General features: G+C 36.3%; 1 protein-coding gene across 1 annotated transcript in view; it reads left to right on the top strand.

Moving 5' to 3' along the window:
- The window catches only part of ST18 (ST18 C2H2C-type zinc finger transcription factor), a gene marked incomplete at its 3' end in the record, with an annotated part of 117311 nt that overhangs the window by 88592 nt on the left and 12737 nt on the right, over positions 1 to 15982 (top strand). Inside the window, exons 12-17 of the mRNA XM_081324677.1 lie at positions 5116 to 5228; positions 8512 to 8574; positions 8952 to 9020; positions 13904 to 13966; positions 14047 to 14127; positions 14744 to 14965. Of these exons, the coding sequence (XP_081180803.1) occupies positions 5116 to 5228; positions 8512 to 8574; positions 8952 to 9020; positions 13904 to 13966; positions 14047 to 14127; positions 14744 to 14965 (611 nt within the window). The remainder of the gene's footprint in view (positions 1 to 5115; positions 5229 to 8511; positions 8575 to 8951; positions 9021 to 13903; positions 13967 to 14046; positions 14128 to 14743; positions 14966 to 15982) is intronic.

Genomic DNA, 15982 nt, shown 5'->3' with positions numbered 1-15982 from the left:
ATAGGACCTCAAGTGGCTCTCCTAGCCTTAGGAAGGAAAACAAAATTAAATTGTTGTGTCTCTACCCTACCTTTTCTAGTTCTGACTCTGAGAGCCATTGACCATCCGTTTGTTTTTGATAAAAAATATGTCAAAAAAAATATTCATCCCCATCCCATAGTAAAATTACAAGTAATATTGAAAAATGATTGGACTGATTTTGGACCAGATCAAAGAACCTCATAACCTATTGTTGAAAGAAGGCTATGATTTCTCAAATGCAACTAAAGACTTACAAAGTATACATAGAGCTATTCAAGTAGATTTCAACTATGCTGGATTTTTATGAATCAAACAGAACATATCTGAATACATCAAACTTAAATGGAACCATTACTTGAAAGAAACCTGCCAAGGAATTATACTTTGAACATGTCAGTTTAAAAGCTATGCCAATTATTTTGTATCAAAGATTTTTTATTAAAAGCAAAAGAATATGCAATATTTACACAATATTTTTATTGTTAGCACTGCAGCTATCTGTCTGGAAGTATTCTTGCTCTTACGTCAATAAATCCACTCTTACAAAGCAACTTTATTTTATGTTATTTTATTTTAATTTATTTTATTATTTTTACTTTGTTTTATTTATTTCACTTATTTATTTTATTTTATTTTGTCTTCTTACTAGAAAAGTATGCTAATTATAAGAGTAGGTTATTTTCCTTGTTGAAGGAGATGAAAGGCCAGATGGCAATCATTTTCTTTAAGACTCCTCTGGGAAAATACAAGTGTTACATAAGAACAATCTTCATGATATTAGCGGGCAGAATAACACCTCAAGGAGGACCAGGCAGAAGAGCAAAAAAGACCCCCAAAGAGAAAGAAGGAAGCTCTGTGGAAATAGTGAGTTCTTAGAAACATATAAAAAAATCAAGAGAGGCTTATGTCTCAGAGCTGAACAATCACTCTGAAGATATGGACATGAAGGGCAAACTCCAACTTTCTGAGATATTTCTTTCTTCTGTATCTCAATAGAACAATGGATTTTACCACCTCAGGGATTAACAAAACAAAATAAAGCTGCTGCACTGCTATATGTGGATCAAGCAAGTTCTCACAAAAAAGTGTGTTATCTTCCTGAATCCAAGATATAATGGAACAATGGCAAAGTTTTATAAAATCACTATCGAAGTAACATATATGACTTCTTCCCAGAATATAGCAGTTTTAGGTCATTGCTGAAAATGTGTTTGAATGAAACATTGTTCTTACCGTATCTTAAACAACATGATGAAAATTAATATCTTTTCAGTAAAAATACAATAGATCCAATTTATTTTAATTAAATATGGCATAATATAGGAACTATTTAATTTTTATATATGAAAATTCCTTGACAAAGGAAATGGGGACCTCCAATTCTTTGTTCTATTTAGTTTTTAACATTTGCATATTGAATTAATTCATTGACAAAGATTTATAAAGGTTAATTGTGGGATCTTTTACTATTATAATTTTACTAATCACTCCTAATAATTTAAGTGTCTCTGAAGCTGAAAATATTTCAGGCCCAAACCGAGGTGTCACTAGAAGTTACAATTGTAAATATTGCCTTTGGGCATATGAAAATTAATTAAGAAAATGGTTAAAGTAAAAATCCCATTAATCATTCAAACATTTCACACAACAATTTTTAGCAATCTGTATTAGCTCATAATGTCAATTTGTCATGAACAAAAGATCAAAATGCAATTTTCTATTAATATTATATCATGATATTCAAACTGATTTGTTAGTGGAATGATTTATATTACTCTATTACACTTTGAGTCTCAAGCAGTCCAAGTAGATAAACATAATATGTGTGAATATTTCAAAAGATTGAAAGAAAGAGAGTTTTACTAAATAAAGCCATTCAAATTTGGTAATAGTAAAAAAAGTATAATGGTCATAACTTAAGGTATAGAAAATCTCCACTACCTCCCATCATCGAATGAAAACTTCATTTTTAAAGCTGTCTTTGGAATTGAGGGGGCAGAATATTATATTACAGAATATACTCCTTTTTTTTGGGGGGGGGGGAAATCCATATATATATAGAAATTTCACACAAAATATAAAATATCCTGGGAACTGCAATTGATTGCTATTTATTTCTGCTTCCCTACATGGAGAAAACAACACAACCAAAAGAAATCAATACTTCAGATAAATAGCTTAAAGCCAAGCACAGGAAAGCAAAGGAGTTGCAAAAAATAAATCTATACATTGATGGTCAAGGGGCAAAATGGAAAACAAAATCCTGGAACTGAACAATTGGCTAAAACAAAGCATCCAGATTCCTAATTCATAGCCTACATCATCAGCATAAGGGATTCTTGGGCAGAGATAGCTGGGATAGAAATGGCACTTATCAAATTTGTGGCTAACACCAGGCTTGGAGGCTGGCTAATTCTTAAGATGGCAACCACAGTCTAAATTATCTTGACAGACTTGAACACTAGGCCAACTAGCAGAGTTTCTGATTAAGAAGAAAATCAAACATATAACTATAGAATTTTAATGAGCTGGCTTGCCAGGAGTGTTTGTCCAAAGGATGTAAAGTAACTAGTGGACCATTAGCTAAACATGAAAAAAACATTATAAGACATCAGTTAAAAAGATAAGTGTATTAATAGAAGTATTGCATCCAAATCATCAGAGGTACTATCTCATGCAGTTTAAAGGAGATATCGAGAAGCTGAAACAAGTTCAGAGAAGAGATATCGGAATGGTAAGGGATATGGAAACCATTCTTTGTCAGGAATGGTGCATATTTCATTTCCAAAAGAGAATATTAAAATAAATATGCCAATGGTATACAAATACCTGAAAAGTGTTTATATGATGTTATATATTATAAGATGGGACATATCACTTCTTAACTCAAACTGGAAGCTGGACAAAGACAAAGGAATATAAAACTAAGGGCAAATATTAGGAGGAATTTCCCAATGGTAAGTACTGTCAAGCACTAAGCAGAAGTTGAGCTAAATTGCTTAAGGTCGCATTAAATCTATGGTCCTATGAGTCTTTCTGGTAATATTTATCACTATCCTCAAGGATGAGTTTAGAGTAAGTAATATTTTCTGCAGCTGGAACAGCTGAAAATGATTGTAAACTGAAACTAAATGTTTCCAAAAATACTCAGATAAAGATGCAGGATCCAAACACTCTGGTCACTGGGACCAGAGATTAAGCCTTCTGAGCTTCTGGACTCATGCTGGAGCCCATCCTCAGAGAACTTATTTCTCTCCAGTCTGGAGGATGGCCTCCAGCATGAATCCAAAAGCTCAGAAGACTAGACATCTGGTTCCAGATTGGATCCTGCCACATTATCCTGGGACACATATATTTACTTTCATCAAATAGAGATGTTTATACTGTCATTTATAATGTAAAGATAAAAGTATGGTAGCATACACATGGGTCATGCATGAACCAAAAGAATTCTCCAAATGGGCCTTGGGAATACAGGCGGGAGGGGACAAAATATTTATCCTTTCATCTGAATAATTTTGTGTCTGATCCATATCCAAAATATACAAGATCCAAATAATATTGGCTATAAATGAAAAAAGGTCAAAAACAGCATACTATAAAGGTATTATATTAGATGCAGCAAGTAATCGTTATTATCCATGCATACACACACACATGGAATTGATTGTCAAATTGAAGTTCATTTCTAAAAGTTTTTTTTTCCTAACAAAGAAATAATGTATCTGCCCAGAAGCCATCCTCAAAAATAAATAAATAAATAAATAAATAAATAAATAAATAAATAAATAAATAAATAAATAAATAAATAAATAAATAAATAAATCAATCCTGAATTGAAAAAAGCTGACCTTCTTCTTAAAAGGAAGCAAAAAGCTGAGAAATAACTGGAGCTTTTAGTTTAGTTCAACTGTCAGTTTTCCAAAGATTTCAGGGCTTAAAATGTTAAAAGTGCCAGATGCTATTATCTGTTATTTGTGTTGTCATTATGTTCTGGTCTTTGCAAAAATCAATATAAATGTCCATCTGTACATTAATGGAATTTCATTTGATTTCCCCCCTCCTGAATGGGTAGGAATATGGAGGCTGGCAAGGATCCTAAGAACTATGTAGCTCAGCTTCCCAAATAAAGCTCACACATACAGACAATCTAAGAGATCACTTAGAAACAGAATTGGGAGAAGTTGATTAAAAGGAAAAAACAACAACTTATAATTGCGGAAGACTTTTAGTTTACTTTCTACTAGCTGTCTGTACCTTACCACTGTCTGTCTAATATACCTTTGTATTAAATAATGAGGTTTGCCTCTAGTTTTCTGGTTTTGAAACAGATTGTATAAGCATACAGAAAAGGTCTTATTAATAAACTTATTTCCAATAGCTGACTCTAGTATTGGAGTAGATACAACAAACTCTGAATACAGTCTTGGATCTAAGATGACAGATGATATAAGGTGACCATGACATTATTATTTGATATTGAACTTCTTCAGTAGTGATTACTTGATTACTTATTCTGCCTAGACAGTATGGTTAGATTCATATGACTTGTTAAGCCATAGTTTTTGGAACAAATCATAGTGGCATGCAACATACAACATAAATATTGAATGACCCTGGCTGCAATCAGACATCTTGTTAAACCAAACCCAAATAAACCATATCATGGTTGACCACAAACCAAGAACCAGCTTATATAATCAGATATTCCTTTATTTTGACTAACTTCTGTTGGCAAAGTAAATAGAAAACAGATGATAAAACAAATAGAAAAACATAACGTTGTGTTTATAATTGTGAACAATTTGCACAATTTTCCCGTGACCTAATGAATGATCTCTTTCAATGAGTACATATGAGTACACATGAAAAAGTAAAATTACCATGCATTTTCCCACTACAGTACATTTAAAAAATATTGTGTGAAATAGCACTAAATTAAAAATATGTTTATTTTCAACAGTTTCTATTTACCCTGAGTTAGATTAGGTAACTGAAACTGTTTGGTCCACAACTTCTGGGTGGCATCAGGTTAGTGAAACTGGATTAAAAGATAGCAGTTTTTCTAAGTAATAGTCTCTTCTATTATTTCAGAAAGATCCTGCAATCTGTCCCGAAAGCCTGGAGGAAAAAAAATCCTCAGATGTCTCAGAATGTAGTCCAAAACCCAAGATCCATTCAAGAGACCTCAAAAAGGAACTGATCACGTGAGTAGATGATAGATAGATAGATAGATAGATAGATAGATAGATAGATAGATAGATAGATAGATAGATAGATAGATAGATGGATGGATGGATGGATGGATGGATGGATGGATGGATGGATGGATGGATGGATGGATGGATGGATGGATGGATGGATGGATAGATAGATAGATAGATAGATAGATAGATAGATAGATAGATAGATAGATAGATAGATAGATAGATAGATAGATGGATGGATGGATGGATGGATGGATGGATGGATGGATGGATGGATGGATGGATGGATGGATAGATAGATAGATAGATAGATAGATAGATAGATAGATAGATAGATAGATAGATAGATAGATAGATAGATAGATAGGTAGATAGATAGATATTGCATCAGTATCGCTTAGTTTTCCTGTATGAAGAAAATATTAATAAAATTTGTTGGATAAAAAATATTTTTTTCATTCAGTGATTCAAGAACTCCACTTATACTATGTTAATTCCCAAGGTCCACACAACTGTTTAACACAATAAACACAGAATATAATTTACTCTGTGTATAATAACTTACATACCTTGTAAACCTTGCATTAGATTTTAAATCACCTGGTAATGGTTGTTTTGCTTGCTAATATGTATCTAAAATATGTTTGGCTGTGTAATTTAACTGAAATATGTTTAAATACAAGTATGTAAAAGGTCTAAAAGTAACACTCAGAGCAAGGAATGTTTACCAAATATTTGCTGGTAGAATTGGTAATGCAAATGGCTCCATCGTGAGGAAATATCAAGAATGGCAACAGCAATTATAAAGCAAAATTCTATGTGTGAAGCTCAGTTACAATACAAATATAAATATGGATTACATATTTTAGAATATTAATGGCATCTTCAATAATTATATTATACCAAGGCAAACAGTATTCTGCAGAATAAACTAGGTGATCTAATGTGCTATATTTCTACTTAAAAGAAACTATACATTTTCTCTTTTTAAAATTCCAGTACTCTTAAGCAGCTACGATGGGGTGATCCAATCATGCTTTAAGGATATTACTGAAAACTGTAGTCAGTTAATTATTAGAAAAAAAATATTAGAAGGTTCAACTCATTAGTGAACAACTAAATGAAATAATTAAATGATTTAGTTACTTTATGAGAAAACAACATATTTTTATCTACAATCTTCAAGGTATAGTTTTGCAGCTTTCATCTTCATTTTCACTCTATAAAAATATAGATGCATCTCAGTGAAAATACTTATAGTGTTATAATCCATATTTATTTATTTATTTATTTATTTATTTATTTATTTATTTATTTATTTATTTATTTATTTATTTATTTTATTACATTTATATACCGCCCTTTCCCGGAGGACTCAGGGCGGTTTACAGGGAATTAAGAACCAAAAATACAAAAGTTAAAAACCAAGTTTAAAAAAGATTAAATTTATCCCTGTACAAATAAAACCCCAATTAAAATAAATTTATCCTCAGCCTGGGCCAGAGAGCTCGAAGAGCCAGGTCTTCAGGCCCCGGCGGAATGAACGGAGGTCGGGGGCAGTCCTCAGCTCCACTGGCAGCTGGTTCCACAGGGCAGGTGCCCCCACTGAGAAGGCCCTATCCCTGGGTGTTACCCGCCGGCAATCTCTTACCGGTGGGACCCTGAGAAGACCCTCCCTGTGGGAGCGCACTGGACGAAGGGAGCTTGATGCCGGCAGCAGGTGTTCCCTCAGATACCCTCAGATAATTTATTAAATTAAAGCAGTATTTTCCCACACAATCTACTCTTTCTCTCTTCTTGGGATCTCACTTCAGCTGCTCTTGTTGTACTAACTAGTAATCATTATAATGTCACTAGCCACCATTAAGTAAGGCAGCTATAGGCAGCTAGAAAGGAAGACAATCACGAGAAGGTATTTTATAGAATTAAACTGAATGCATCTCCAATTAAAATAAAAACGTAATGTTACCTCAGCAAGCCTATACTTTCCCTCTGACATACATTTTTTCTATCATACAGACAAAGCCCTCTATGTTTGCTTTTCTCTTTCCCCATGACTTTCTTTCATATATGTGGAATTTTTGGCTTTTTACAACAGGTAATAGCAGCATCCTATACCAGCTGTAAACTTGCTTTATTTTTCTTTACTTTTCTTTAACTAGGAGTGGAAGCCACTGAAAGATTTTTTTAAAGGGCTTGGAAGCTTGCCCCAGACTCAACTATATATTTTGCCTTGTGCATTTCCTTTCTGCTTCACCATCCTCTGCATTTAATTCATTGCAAATAGCCACATCCCATAGGATATTTGGGCTGCTGCAAAAATATGGACAACCATTACATGGAAAGCAACACGATACAGAAAACTCTAACTCTAGTGGTCAGCCAGATTATTGCAGTTTAGGTACAGGAGTTCTACTGGAAAAGCAGAATAGACAAATAAGGGTAATAAAACGTAAGTCAGCCAGAAGATAGAAGTGAACCAAAAGTGGGGGGAAAGGGACTTATAAACTTCCAGTTGTCTGATGCCTGGATGTCACTGTTTCCAGTGTAAGGAGCAGAGGTTTAATTGTTTTTTCAAACCAGGATTTGAAGTAAGATTAGATCTTGATAATGAGGAATTAAACCAGGTTCCTGATACAGAGAATATCTCTTCCCCACCCCCCAAAATATTGGGAATATAAGATTGCTTAGCCATAAAAATAGTCTTCACTAAAGCCCATTGCAAGATAGAGAGAAGAGAGACAGCTTCCTCATTACTAACACATAGCATTATATAAAGCATTTGAAGGAACACTTCCCAAACATAGTGGCTTAAATGGAATGTCTCTCCTCAAAACTCAGAGGCAGGAACATCTTCTAGAATAGTGTTTCTCAGCCTTAGCAATTTTAAGATGTCTGGACTTCAGTTTCCAAATTTTCCAGCTATTTACTTGTGGAATTCTGGGTGTTGAAATCCAGACACCTCAAAGCTGCTAAGGTTGAGAAACACTGTTCTAGAAAACTCTGTGCAGTTGCTTCAAGGGGTTTCCCAAATTATTCATGCATGTAAATGAATATATAGCCACTTCATATTGCTGGCACCATGAGTGCTGCACACAGGCACCTCCCAAAACAACTGTGCCAACACTACTGGAGGAAAGGCTACCACAATACATCTTTTGTGCAGCCCAATGACCATGGAGAACAGTAGAACATGGTTCTCCAGCAGAACATAGTTATTTCCCCTTTGTTTTCTCTCTTTCCCAATTAATTTGTGTCTGAATGGTTCACTTTATTTTCTTAGGTGTCCAACTCCAGGATGTGATGGCAGTGGTCATGTGACAGGAAACTATGCTTCCCACCGCAGGTAAAAAAGAAAAAGAAATGTGAGAGCATTTAACAAACTATACAGATACAAGATTGCAATTGGCAGTTAATAATAATAGCTATATATTTACCATATCCAATATACATTTCTAGGCCCAATTTAAAATATAACTTAATCTTAAGATCCTAAATACTTTGGATTTGGTAATTCACAAGACCTCCTTCACCTGTATGTACTTACTGAAACTTACGTTACAAAAAAATAAATAAATCCTGAAGCCTTAGATTTGGTGAGTCTTACTTTGGTTAAACTTTTAGTTTATTTTTAAAAAGAAAAAACAGTAATCTTTCATTATTATTTTGTTGCAGTATCTTTAAATTCTTTTGCATTTCATGCATTTCTTTTGCATTTCTTAGTGTTTCTGGATGTCCTTTGGCTGACAAGACGTTAAAATCCTTAATGGCTGCCAATTCTCAAGAGCTTAAGTATGTATTTGTTGCAAAGAAAGAGGAGGTATTGATTGATACATTTCTTTACAGGGTTTTCTTTCCTCAAAATCCGTTATTTAATAAGAGCAGCAAGTAAGGTTATTTGTACTCCCTTTTTTCCAAACATCATAAATCACTTTTACCAGGAATATTTTCTTTCTTCAGCTTTATTAAGCCATTCCAATCTCATGTAATTAAAATTGCATGATGGAGAGTTTGGAGGAATGTGCTCATGGGTGGGAAATTATCCAGTTAGATAAGTAGTCCTTTATCTCCTGGAGGACCAAAATGATAACAGTGGTGGTAGTATTGGAGACTTATTCCTCCCACTTTTTGGATGGGTTTCTAATAGAATAAACATTAAAATGATCCACTGGTTTGATTGCATGGAGAACAGACTGATCCAAAGGTCCTCTAAATTAGATGCTGATATGAATGCAGTAAAGCAAAGAAAAAGAATCCCATTAGGATCATTAACAATAGTTGAACATTATATTAGGATGAATAATAATAGTTGAATCTTAATGTATTTTTTAAAAAAAAAACAGTGGTAAATCCCACTGACAAAGAATAATGTGAAGAGAAAGGGCAAACTTAGCTATTGACATTTGAATGTTTTCTATTCAACTGGTCACCTGCTGCTGGGGAGTAGTCTTGAGCTGAAGAATAAGACTTTTGTTCAAGTTCCAGTTTAAGTACATGATGGAAGTGCATAACTATGCCTGTTGCAGAATCAGGGATGACCCCTTTTGGAAATGAATGGCTGGAAATTCTGTTCTAGTGGGACACTCCAGTCCTGACCCTAGACAGTATTGTGAGTCTCAAAGACAGGCTCTTGAGTTGATCTGTTCAGTGCATTCGATCCCAAGGAATATGTTAAGAACCTCTTCTCAGAGGAGATCAAAGGAGAGAGGCACAGCACATTGTTCTGTAAGTTACTTCTCTCTCCTTTGGAGCACCTGACTTGGAGACCCAGACAATGTCCTTCCTACATTTTTCTATAGGGCAGTCAAGCCTGAGTTCTTTTACCTAGCATTTCATGTTTGAAGAGAACTTGCTCTGGGCCAGGGTTTGTATACCACAATTTTTGGATGGTAGACTGATATGATTTATGTTTTATCAATACTTATATATGATTATAAACTACTGGAAGTGAAGTTGAAAGTATATATATATATATATATATATATATATATATATATATATATATATGTATGCATGTATGTATGTATGTATGTAAAAAAAATTTTTAGATTGCTAACAAAGAATTAAAGGGAGACTGATATGCATTTCAAACTTATTTGTTTTCATCAGTCAGCCATACCCTTCTGAGATTCGAACCTGGGCTGATTGCACATTAGGCAGTTGTTTTTACCTCTAGGCCACAAGCTCTATCTCACTTTGTTAGCTGAGAAGCAAGGGAGATATGTGTTAAATGCTTGTTAACTATTTAGATTACCTTGCTAGGCCCCAAACATGGGACAAACCTTTATTTCCTGTTTCAGCCTAACCGAAGGCCATCGACAGGCAGTAGTCACAACAGAGACAGCTCATATTTGTGTAATTTTTTTTAGATTGCTAACAAAGAATTAAAGGGAGACTGATATGCATTTCAAACTTATTTGTTTTCATCAGTCAGCCATACCCTTCTGAGATTCGAACCTGGGCTGATTGCACATTAGGCAGTTGTTTTTTTTTTTTTTTTTTTTTTTTTATTGAAAAGTTTTAAAATACAATTTTCCCTTGAAAAACCCCCCTTCCCCCTCCCTCCTCCCCCCCTACCTCCCCTCCTCCCCCCTCCCTCCTCCCCCCCCTACCTCCCCCCCTCCCCCCCCTACTTCCCAGAGCTGAATACAAGGTATATATATATAAAAAAAAGCAAACCTAAGCAACCATATACTAACAACTATAAATTCTAAAATCCATCACTCTCTAGCTTATATAGGATAAAACAAACCTTAACAATATTAAATATATATATAAAAAAAAACTAGAATAAGAAAAGGACACTCTCTAGCTTATATAGAATGGAACAAACCTTAATAGTATTAAACATATATTAAAAACAGAAAAAAGGAAAAAGAAAAAAAAAACCCTTCTCAACCCTATACTTATCCTAAATAAACTCCATCCATTTTATCCATTCCATGATATAACATTCTTACAAATAATTTTCCAAATTAACCAAGGATCCCAAATCAAAAAACTTTAAAGTCAACTCTTCTGTAATCGACCGTTCCTCTTCCAGTACCACATCTATAATTATTCCAAACACAACAAAAAAGAAAAAAAAAAAAGATTGCAAACAAAACTTGAACTTTAATCCAAAAAAGCTCACCCTTTCCACAAAACCACCAAATATAAAAATATATTGCGTCTACACCCAAATCTTTTCCCCCCTCCCCTACTTGACTACTTGACTATATCGTAAAAGTTCCAAAGACTTCTGCGATTCCTGCTACTTTCTCTTCTTAGATCGTTTTGCAGCAGCACGCATCACCCTCTGTTTTATAGATTCATCCAACGAGGTTGTATCTTGATCTCCTCCAACACCGTTGTCTTCTATCTGACCATCTTCGGCCTCTTGATGCACTCCTTCTCCAGATCCCTTTCCAGCTTCCAAAAGTGTTAATGGCGTTACATTTAAAACATTATTGTAGAAATCACGCGCTTGGATCACAGTAACCAAACGGTACTTTTTACCTTCGTGCGTCACCATCAACCCCACTGGGATCTCCCATCTGAACCTTATATCTCGTTGCTTGAGCTCTTGCACAAGAAATGTAAAATCCTTCCTTCTCCTTAGAATCTTTGGAGGAATTTCTTTTAAGACCAAAACTTCTTGATTAGCAATCATAACTTTAGTATCATAAGCAGCTTGTATAACTTCATCTCTAGTTTCCCTTTTTGCAAAATATACCACCACATCTCTAGGCAACTTCCTCTGTCTGGCAATCCATGAATTCACACAAAACACTTTGTCCATGCCTCCTTTTATTTCAGATGCTGGCTGTTTCAACACTATTTCAAAAGCCTCAGAAACCAGCTGCTTTAGATCTTCCTTAGTATTCTCCTTTAAGCCTCTAATTCTAATGGCAAACTGCATCTGGAAATATTCAGCAAGACACAGTTCCTTTTCCATTTTATTTTCATTCTCCAATACTTTTGCTTCTAATATAGCATTCTTTTGAGTCAAGTCTTCTAGCTTTTCCTCCAATTCTTCCACACACCGAGCCACTTTACACACTGAAGTCAAGATGTCTACCCTCATCGCTTTGAGCTTCTGTTCCATCCTCTCCTCCATTCTCTCCTCCAATTTCTCCAATTTCTCCTCCATCTGTGCAAATCTAATATTAATTGATTCCAAAATTACCTGGGTATGTTTTTCAAGAGCCTCTTGTAAGTCCTTTGATGTCAATACATCAGGAGGATGCAGCGCCTGCAATAATGATTGTTGCACGGGAGAAGTTCCAGCACTCCGAAGAGTTTTAGGGGGTGGTTTAGCCGCCATCTTTTACCAAATATGACGCACTTTCACTTCAAATTTGTAATCCAAAAAAGTCCATCAAGCTGGAGAGTAAAACATAGTAATCCTCTTTACCATTTCCTCTTGTATCGCTCTGCCTGCTCCTTTAAATCATAGTCATTCCTTCAGGCAGGGGTGGTCGCAGACGGCTGGCTCTGCTCCAAGAATCAGGAGCAGAGGCGACGGCCAGCTGGGAGCAGCCCAGGCTACGGGGGAGTTCAATCCTTCAGCCGCCCAAGCCATAAGCTCAGGCGGCCCTGGAGAACTCTACCCCTACCTGGGAGCTCGCCCCCTCCTCTTCTCCCGAGGAGGGGGCTTCGGATTCGCCCGAACAGCTGATCGGCGCTGTTTCGGGCGAAAAAAACAACAGCTGAGCCGCGGGCAGCCCGGGAAGGCTCCCTCCGTCGCCGCGGAGCCACCGGAAGTCCCATTAGGCAGTTGTTTTTATCTCTAGGCCACAAGCTCTATCTCACTTTGTTAGCTGAGAAGCAAGGGAGATATGTGTTAAATGCTTGTTAACTATATATATATATATTAAATGCATATACTGTAGATACAGATGCATACATATTCTACCTTTGGATTTTTTAGTCAAAATAACTGGTTGGCCATCTAAGGTATATTGAGGCACTGATCATAGCAGCATAAGAACTAGCATCAAGCACCAAATCCATAGAAGAAGGGGTCTACCATAGTAGACATGAACCAAGGTGCAGGGTGTGCAGAGAGGCCTCAGATACAGTCAAACATGTAGTGGCAGGGTGTAAGATGTAGGTAGGAACAATGGCACAATCAAGTACCTGGCACTGTGTATAGGAATATTTTTCTGTGCATGGGCTGGACTGTCCCCAGTTCAGATGGGATATTCAACAGAAAGTCATAGAGAATAACAGGACTAAGATCCAGTGGGATTCTCAGACTCAGATGGACATGCTGGTATTGGCCAATCAAGCAGACATCATGATCAACAAGGAGCAGAAGACAGAGCTGGTGATAGATGTAGTGGTGCCAAGTGACAGCAACATCAGGAAGAAGGAATATGAGAAGCTGGGAAGTATCAGGACCACAAGTAGAAACTGGGTAGGATGTCGAAAATAAAGGCTGGATGGTCCCAGTGGTGATAGGAGCATTTCAGGGCTGCCAAGCTGGGACAATATATATATAAGGTTTTTCACAGAGTAAAAATAATACAAATTTTAAGTTAAAGACATTAAAGCATTTTCTGTATTTTCACCATGAAGTAGCAAAATTGCAACGCAAGAAAGTCCTATTGAAACTTTTGCTAAAGTTCTCAATTTAATAAGGTAGGATTCATCTGAATAGTTCTTCTTTTTCTCTATATTGTGTTTCATAGGTGCCCCACTCCTGGATGTGATGGTTCTGGTCATGTGACAGGAAATTATGCCTCTCACAGAAGGTATGGACCCCTTACTTATTCAAAAGTAAAAATTAGGAAGTCAGGAAGAGAAATAAACTGCTTTGCATACTTTTCTTTAGTTTGTCTGGCTGTCCTCGGGCCAGGAAAAGTGGTCTGAAAGTGACTCCTACAAAGGAAGAAAAAGAAGATCCTGAACTTAAGTAAGTAGACTTCCAAAGGTTTGTGATGAATCACAAAGCACACCCCAGTTGATCTCACTAACATGTGCATATGTAATAACAAATTGAAATAAAGTTATGAAAGCTAGCTTTATGGTTTCAGTGAATACCACTATCCCTGATATTGCAAAAAGGATGTAATGCAGGAAAGTTTCTAAGTCTTTCCCTGAATATATTATCAGCAATGTTTTCCTACCCTGAGTTTATGATTGGCAATTATCCATGCAGATAAATACGCTGATAAATGTTAACAACTGTCAAGTCTTTATGATGAAATATCATTGGATATTTTACATCTTTTATAGTGGCTCTGTTAGACTAACCTTGGCTTGTCCGCTAAATGCAATGAGTGGGTTAACACAAAAGTTAAGTTCAGATAAAATGCCAAGATATAATGTGGGTTAACACAGGACACTCATCCCAGAGCACATTATAGCTTTCGTGGCTTATGTCATTTGTGAGATCAAATATGCTAAGAGCTTTCCATTAAAAATCCTGGACATGCATATTATTTTGCTAATTTGAATTTATTTTCCTGAGCTCTTACTGTTGTAAGAGAGATCTTTAGACAAATATCAGTTTTGCTGTGCTCCTACAGATGTCCAGTGCTAGGCTGTGATGGCCAAGGTCATGTATCAGGTAAATACACTTCCCATCGCACCGCTTCAGGTTGTCCCATGGCTGCCAAGAGACAGAAGGAAAGTCCTCTCAATGGATCTTCTCTACCCTGGAAGTTGAACAAGCAAGAACTGCCACACTGCCCCTTGCCAGGCTGCAATGGGCTGGGTCACGTTAATAATGTTTTTGTCACCCACAGAAGGTATCCCTTTGTTTTTATTCCCTTCTCTCCCCCCCCCACTTCTCTCAGCAAGTATCTATAAATCAATGGAGTTTTGTTAATTTGACAATCCTGTTCAACTGACAGGAAAAGTCTTGTTAGGATTTTGCATGCATTTTAAATAGCTCATCTTTCAGGGATGATTGGGGCCCGAACCTTTAATGAACACTTATGCATACTATATAAGAATAAGTTATTCCTAGGATCAAACCACTGAGCTAATATTTTATAGACCTTTGAAGAATGGGCACCATAAGCTGTTCATAATTTGTTCTGTTGAGCTGCTAATGTGACTTCAAGGTCATAAATTTCATAGCAGCTGTTAATAAAACAGTAGTGCAAAAGTATCAGATTTGGTGCTTTGAAGCAAGAGCTATCAAGGTGCAGCCATAATAGAACTGAACAATGCACTGAAAGAGAAGACAGTTGTAGACATGTCCCTGGAATTCATACAAAACAAATATTATATAACCGTGTTTCCTCGAAAATAAGATCCAGTCTTTATATAAAAAAAAGGTAAAGGTTCCCCTGCACGTGTGTGCTAGTCATTTCCGACTCTAGGGGCCGGTGCTCATCTCCGTTTCAAAGCCGAAGAGCCAGCGCTTGTCCGAGGACATCTCCGTGGTCATGTGGCCGGCATGACTAGACGCTAAAGGCGCACGGAATGCTGTTACCTTCCCACCGTAGTGGTCCCTATTTTTCTACTTGCATTTTTTACGTGCTTTCGAACTGCTAGGTTGGCAGAAGCTGGGAAAAGTAACAGGTGCTCACTCTGCTACGCGGCACTTGGGATTCGACCCGCCAAACTGCCGACCTTCTGATCGACAAGCTCAGCGTCCTAACCCACTGAGCCACCGCGTCCCTAGTCTTTATATATATATATATATATATATATATATATATATATATATATATATATATATATATCCTCCAAAAGAGGCACCAGGTATGTCTTACCTGCTTACCTTAGGACCACCGCAGCCAGGCCTCTCATGACCC

The sequence above is a fragment of the Vipera berus genome (assembly GCF_964194415.1).
Source record: "Vipera berus genome assembly, chromosome: 3".
Lineage (NCBI taxonomy): Eukaryota > Metazoa > Chordata > Lepidosauria > Squamata > Viperidae > Vipera > Vipera berus.
The sequence above is the reverse complement of the archived record's forward strand: the minus strand, read 5'-3'. Positions and strand labels throughout refer to the sequence as shown.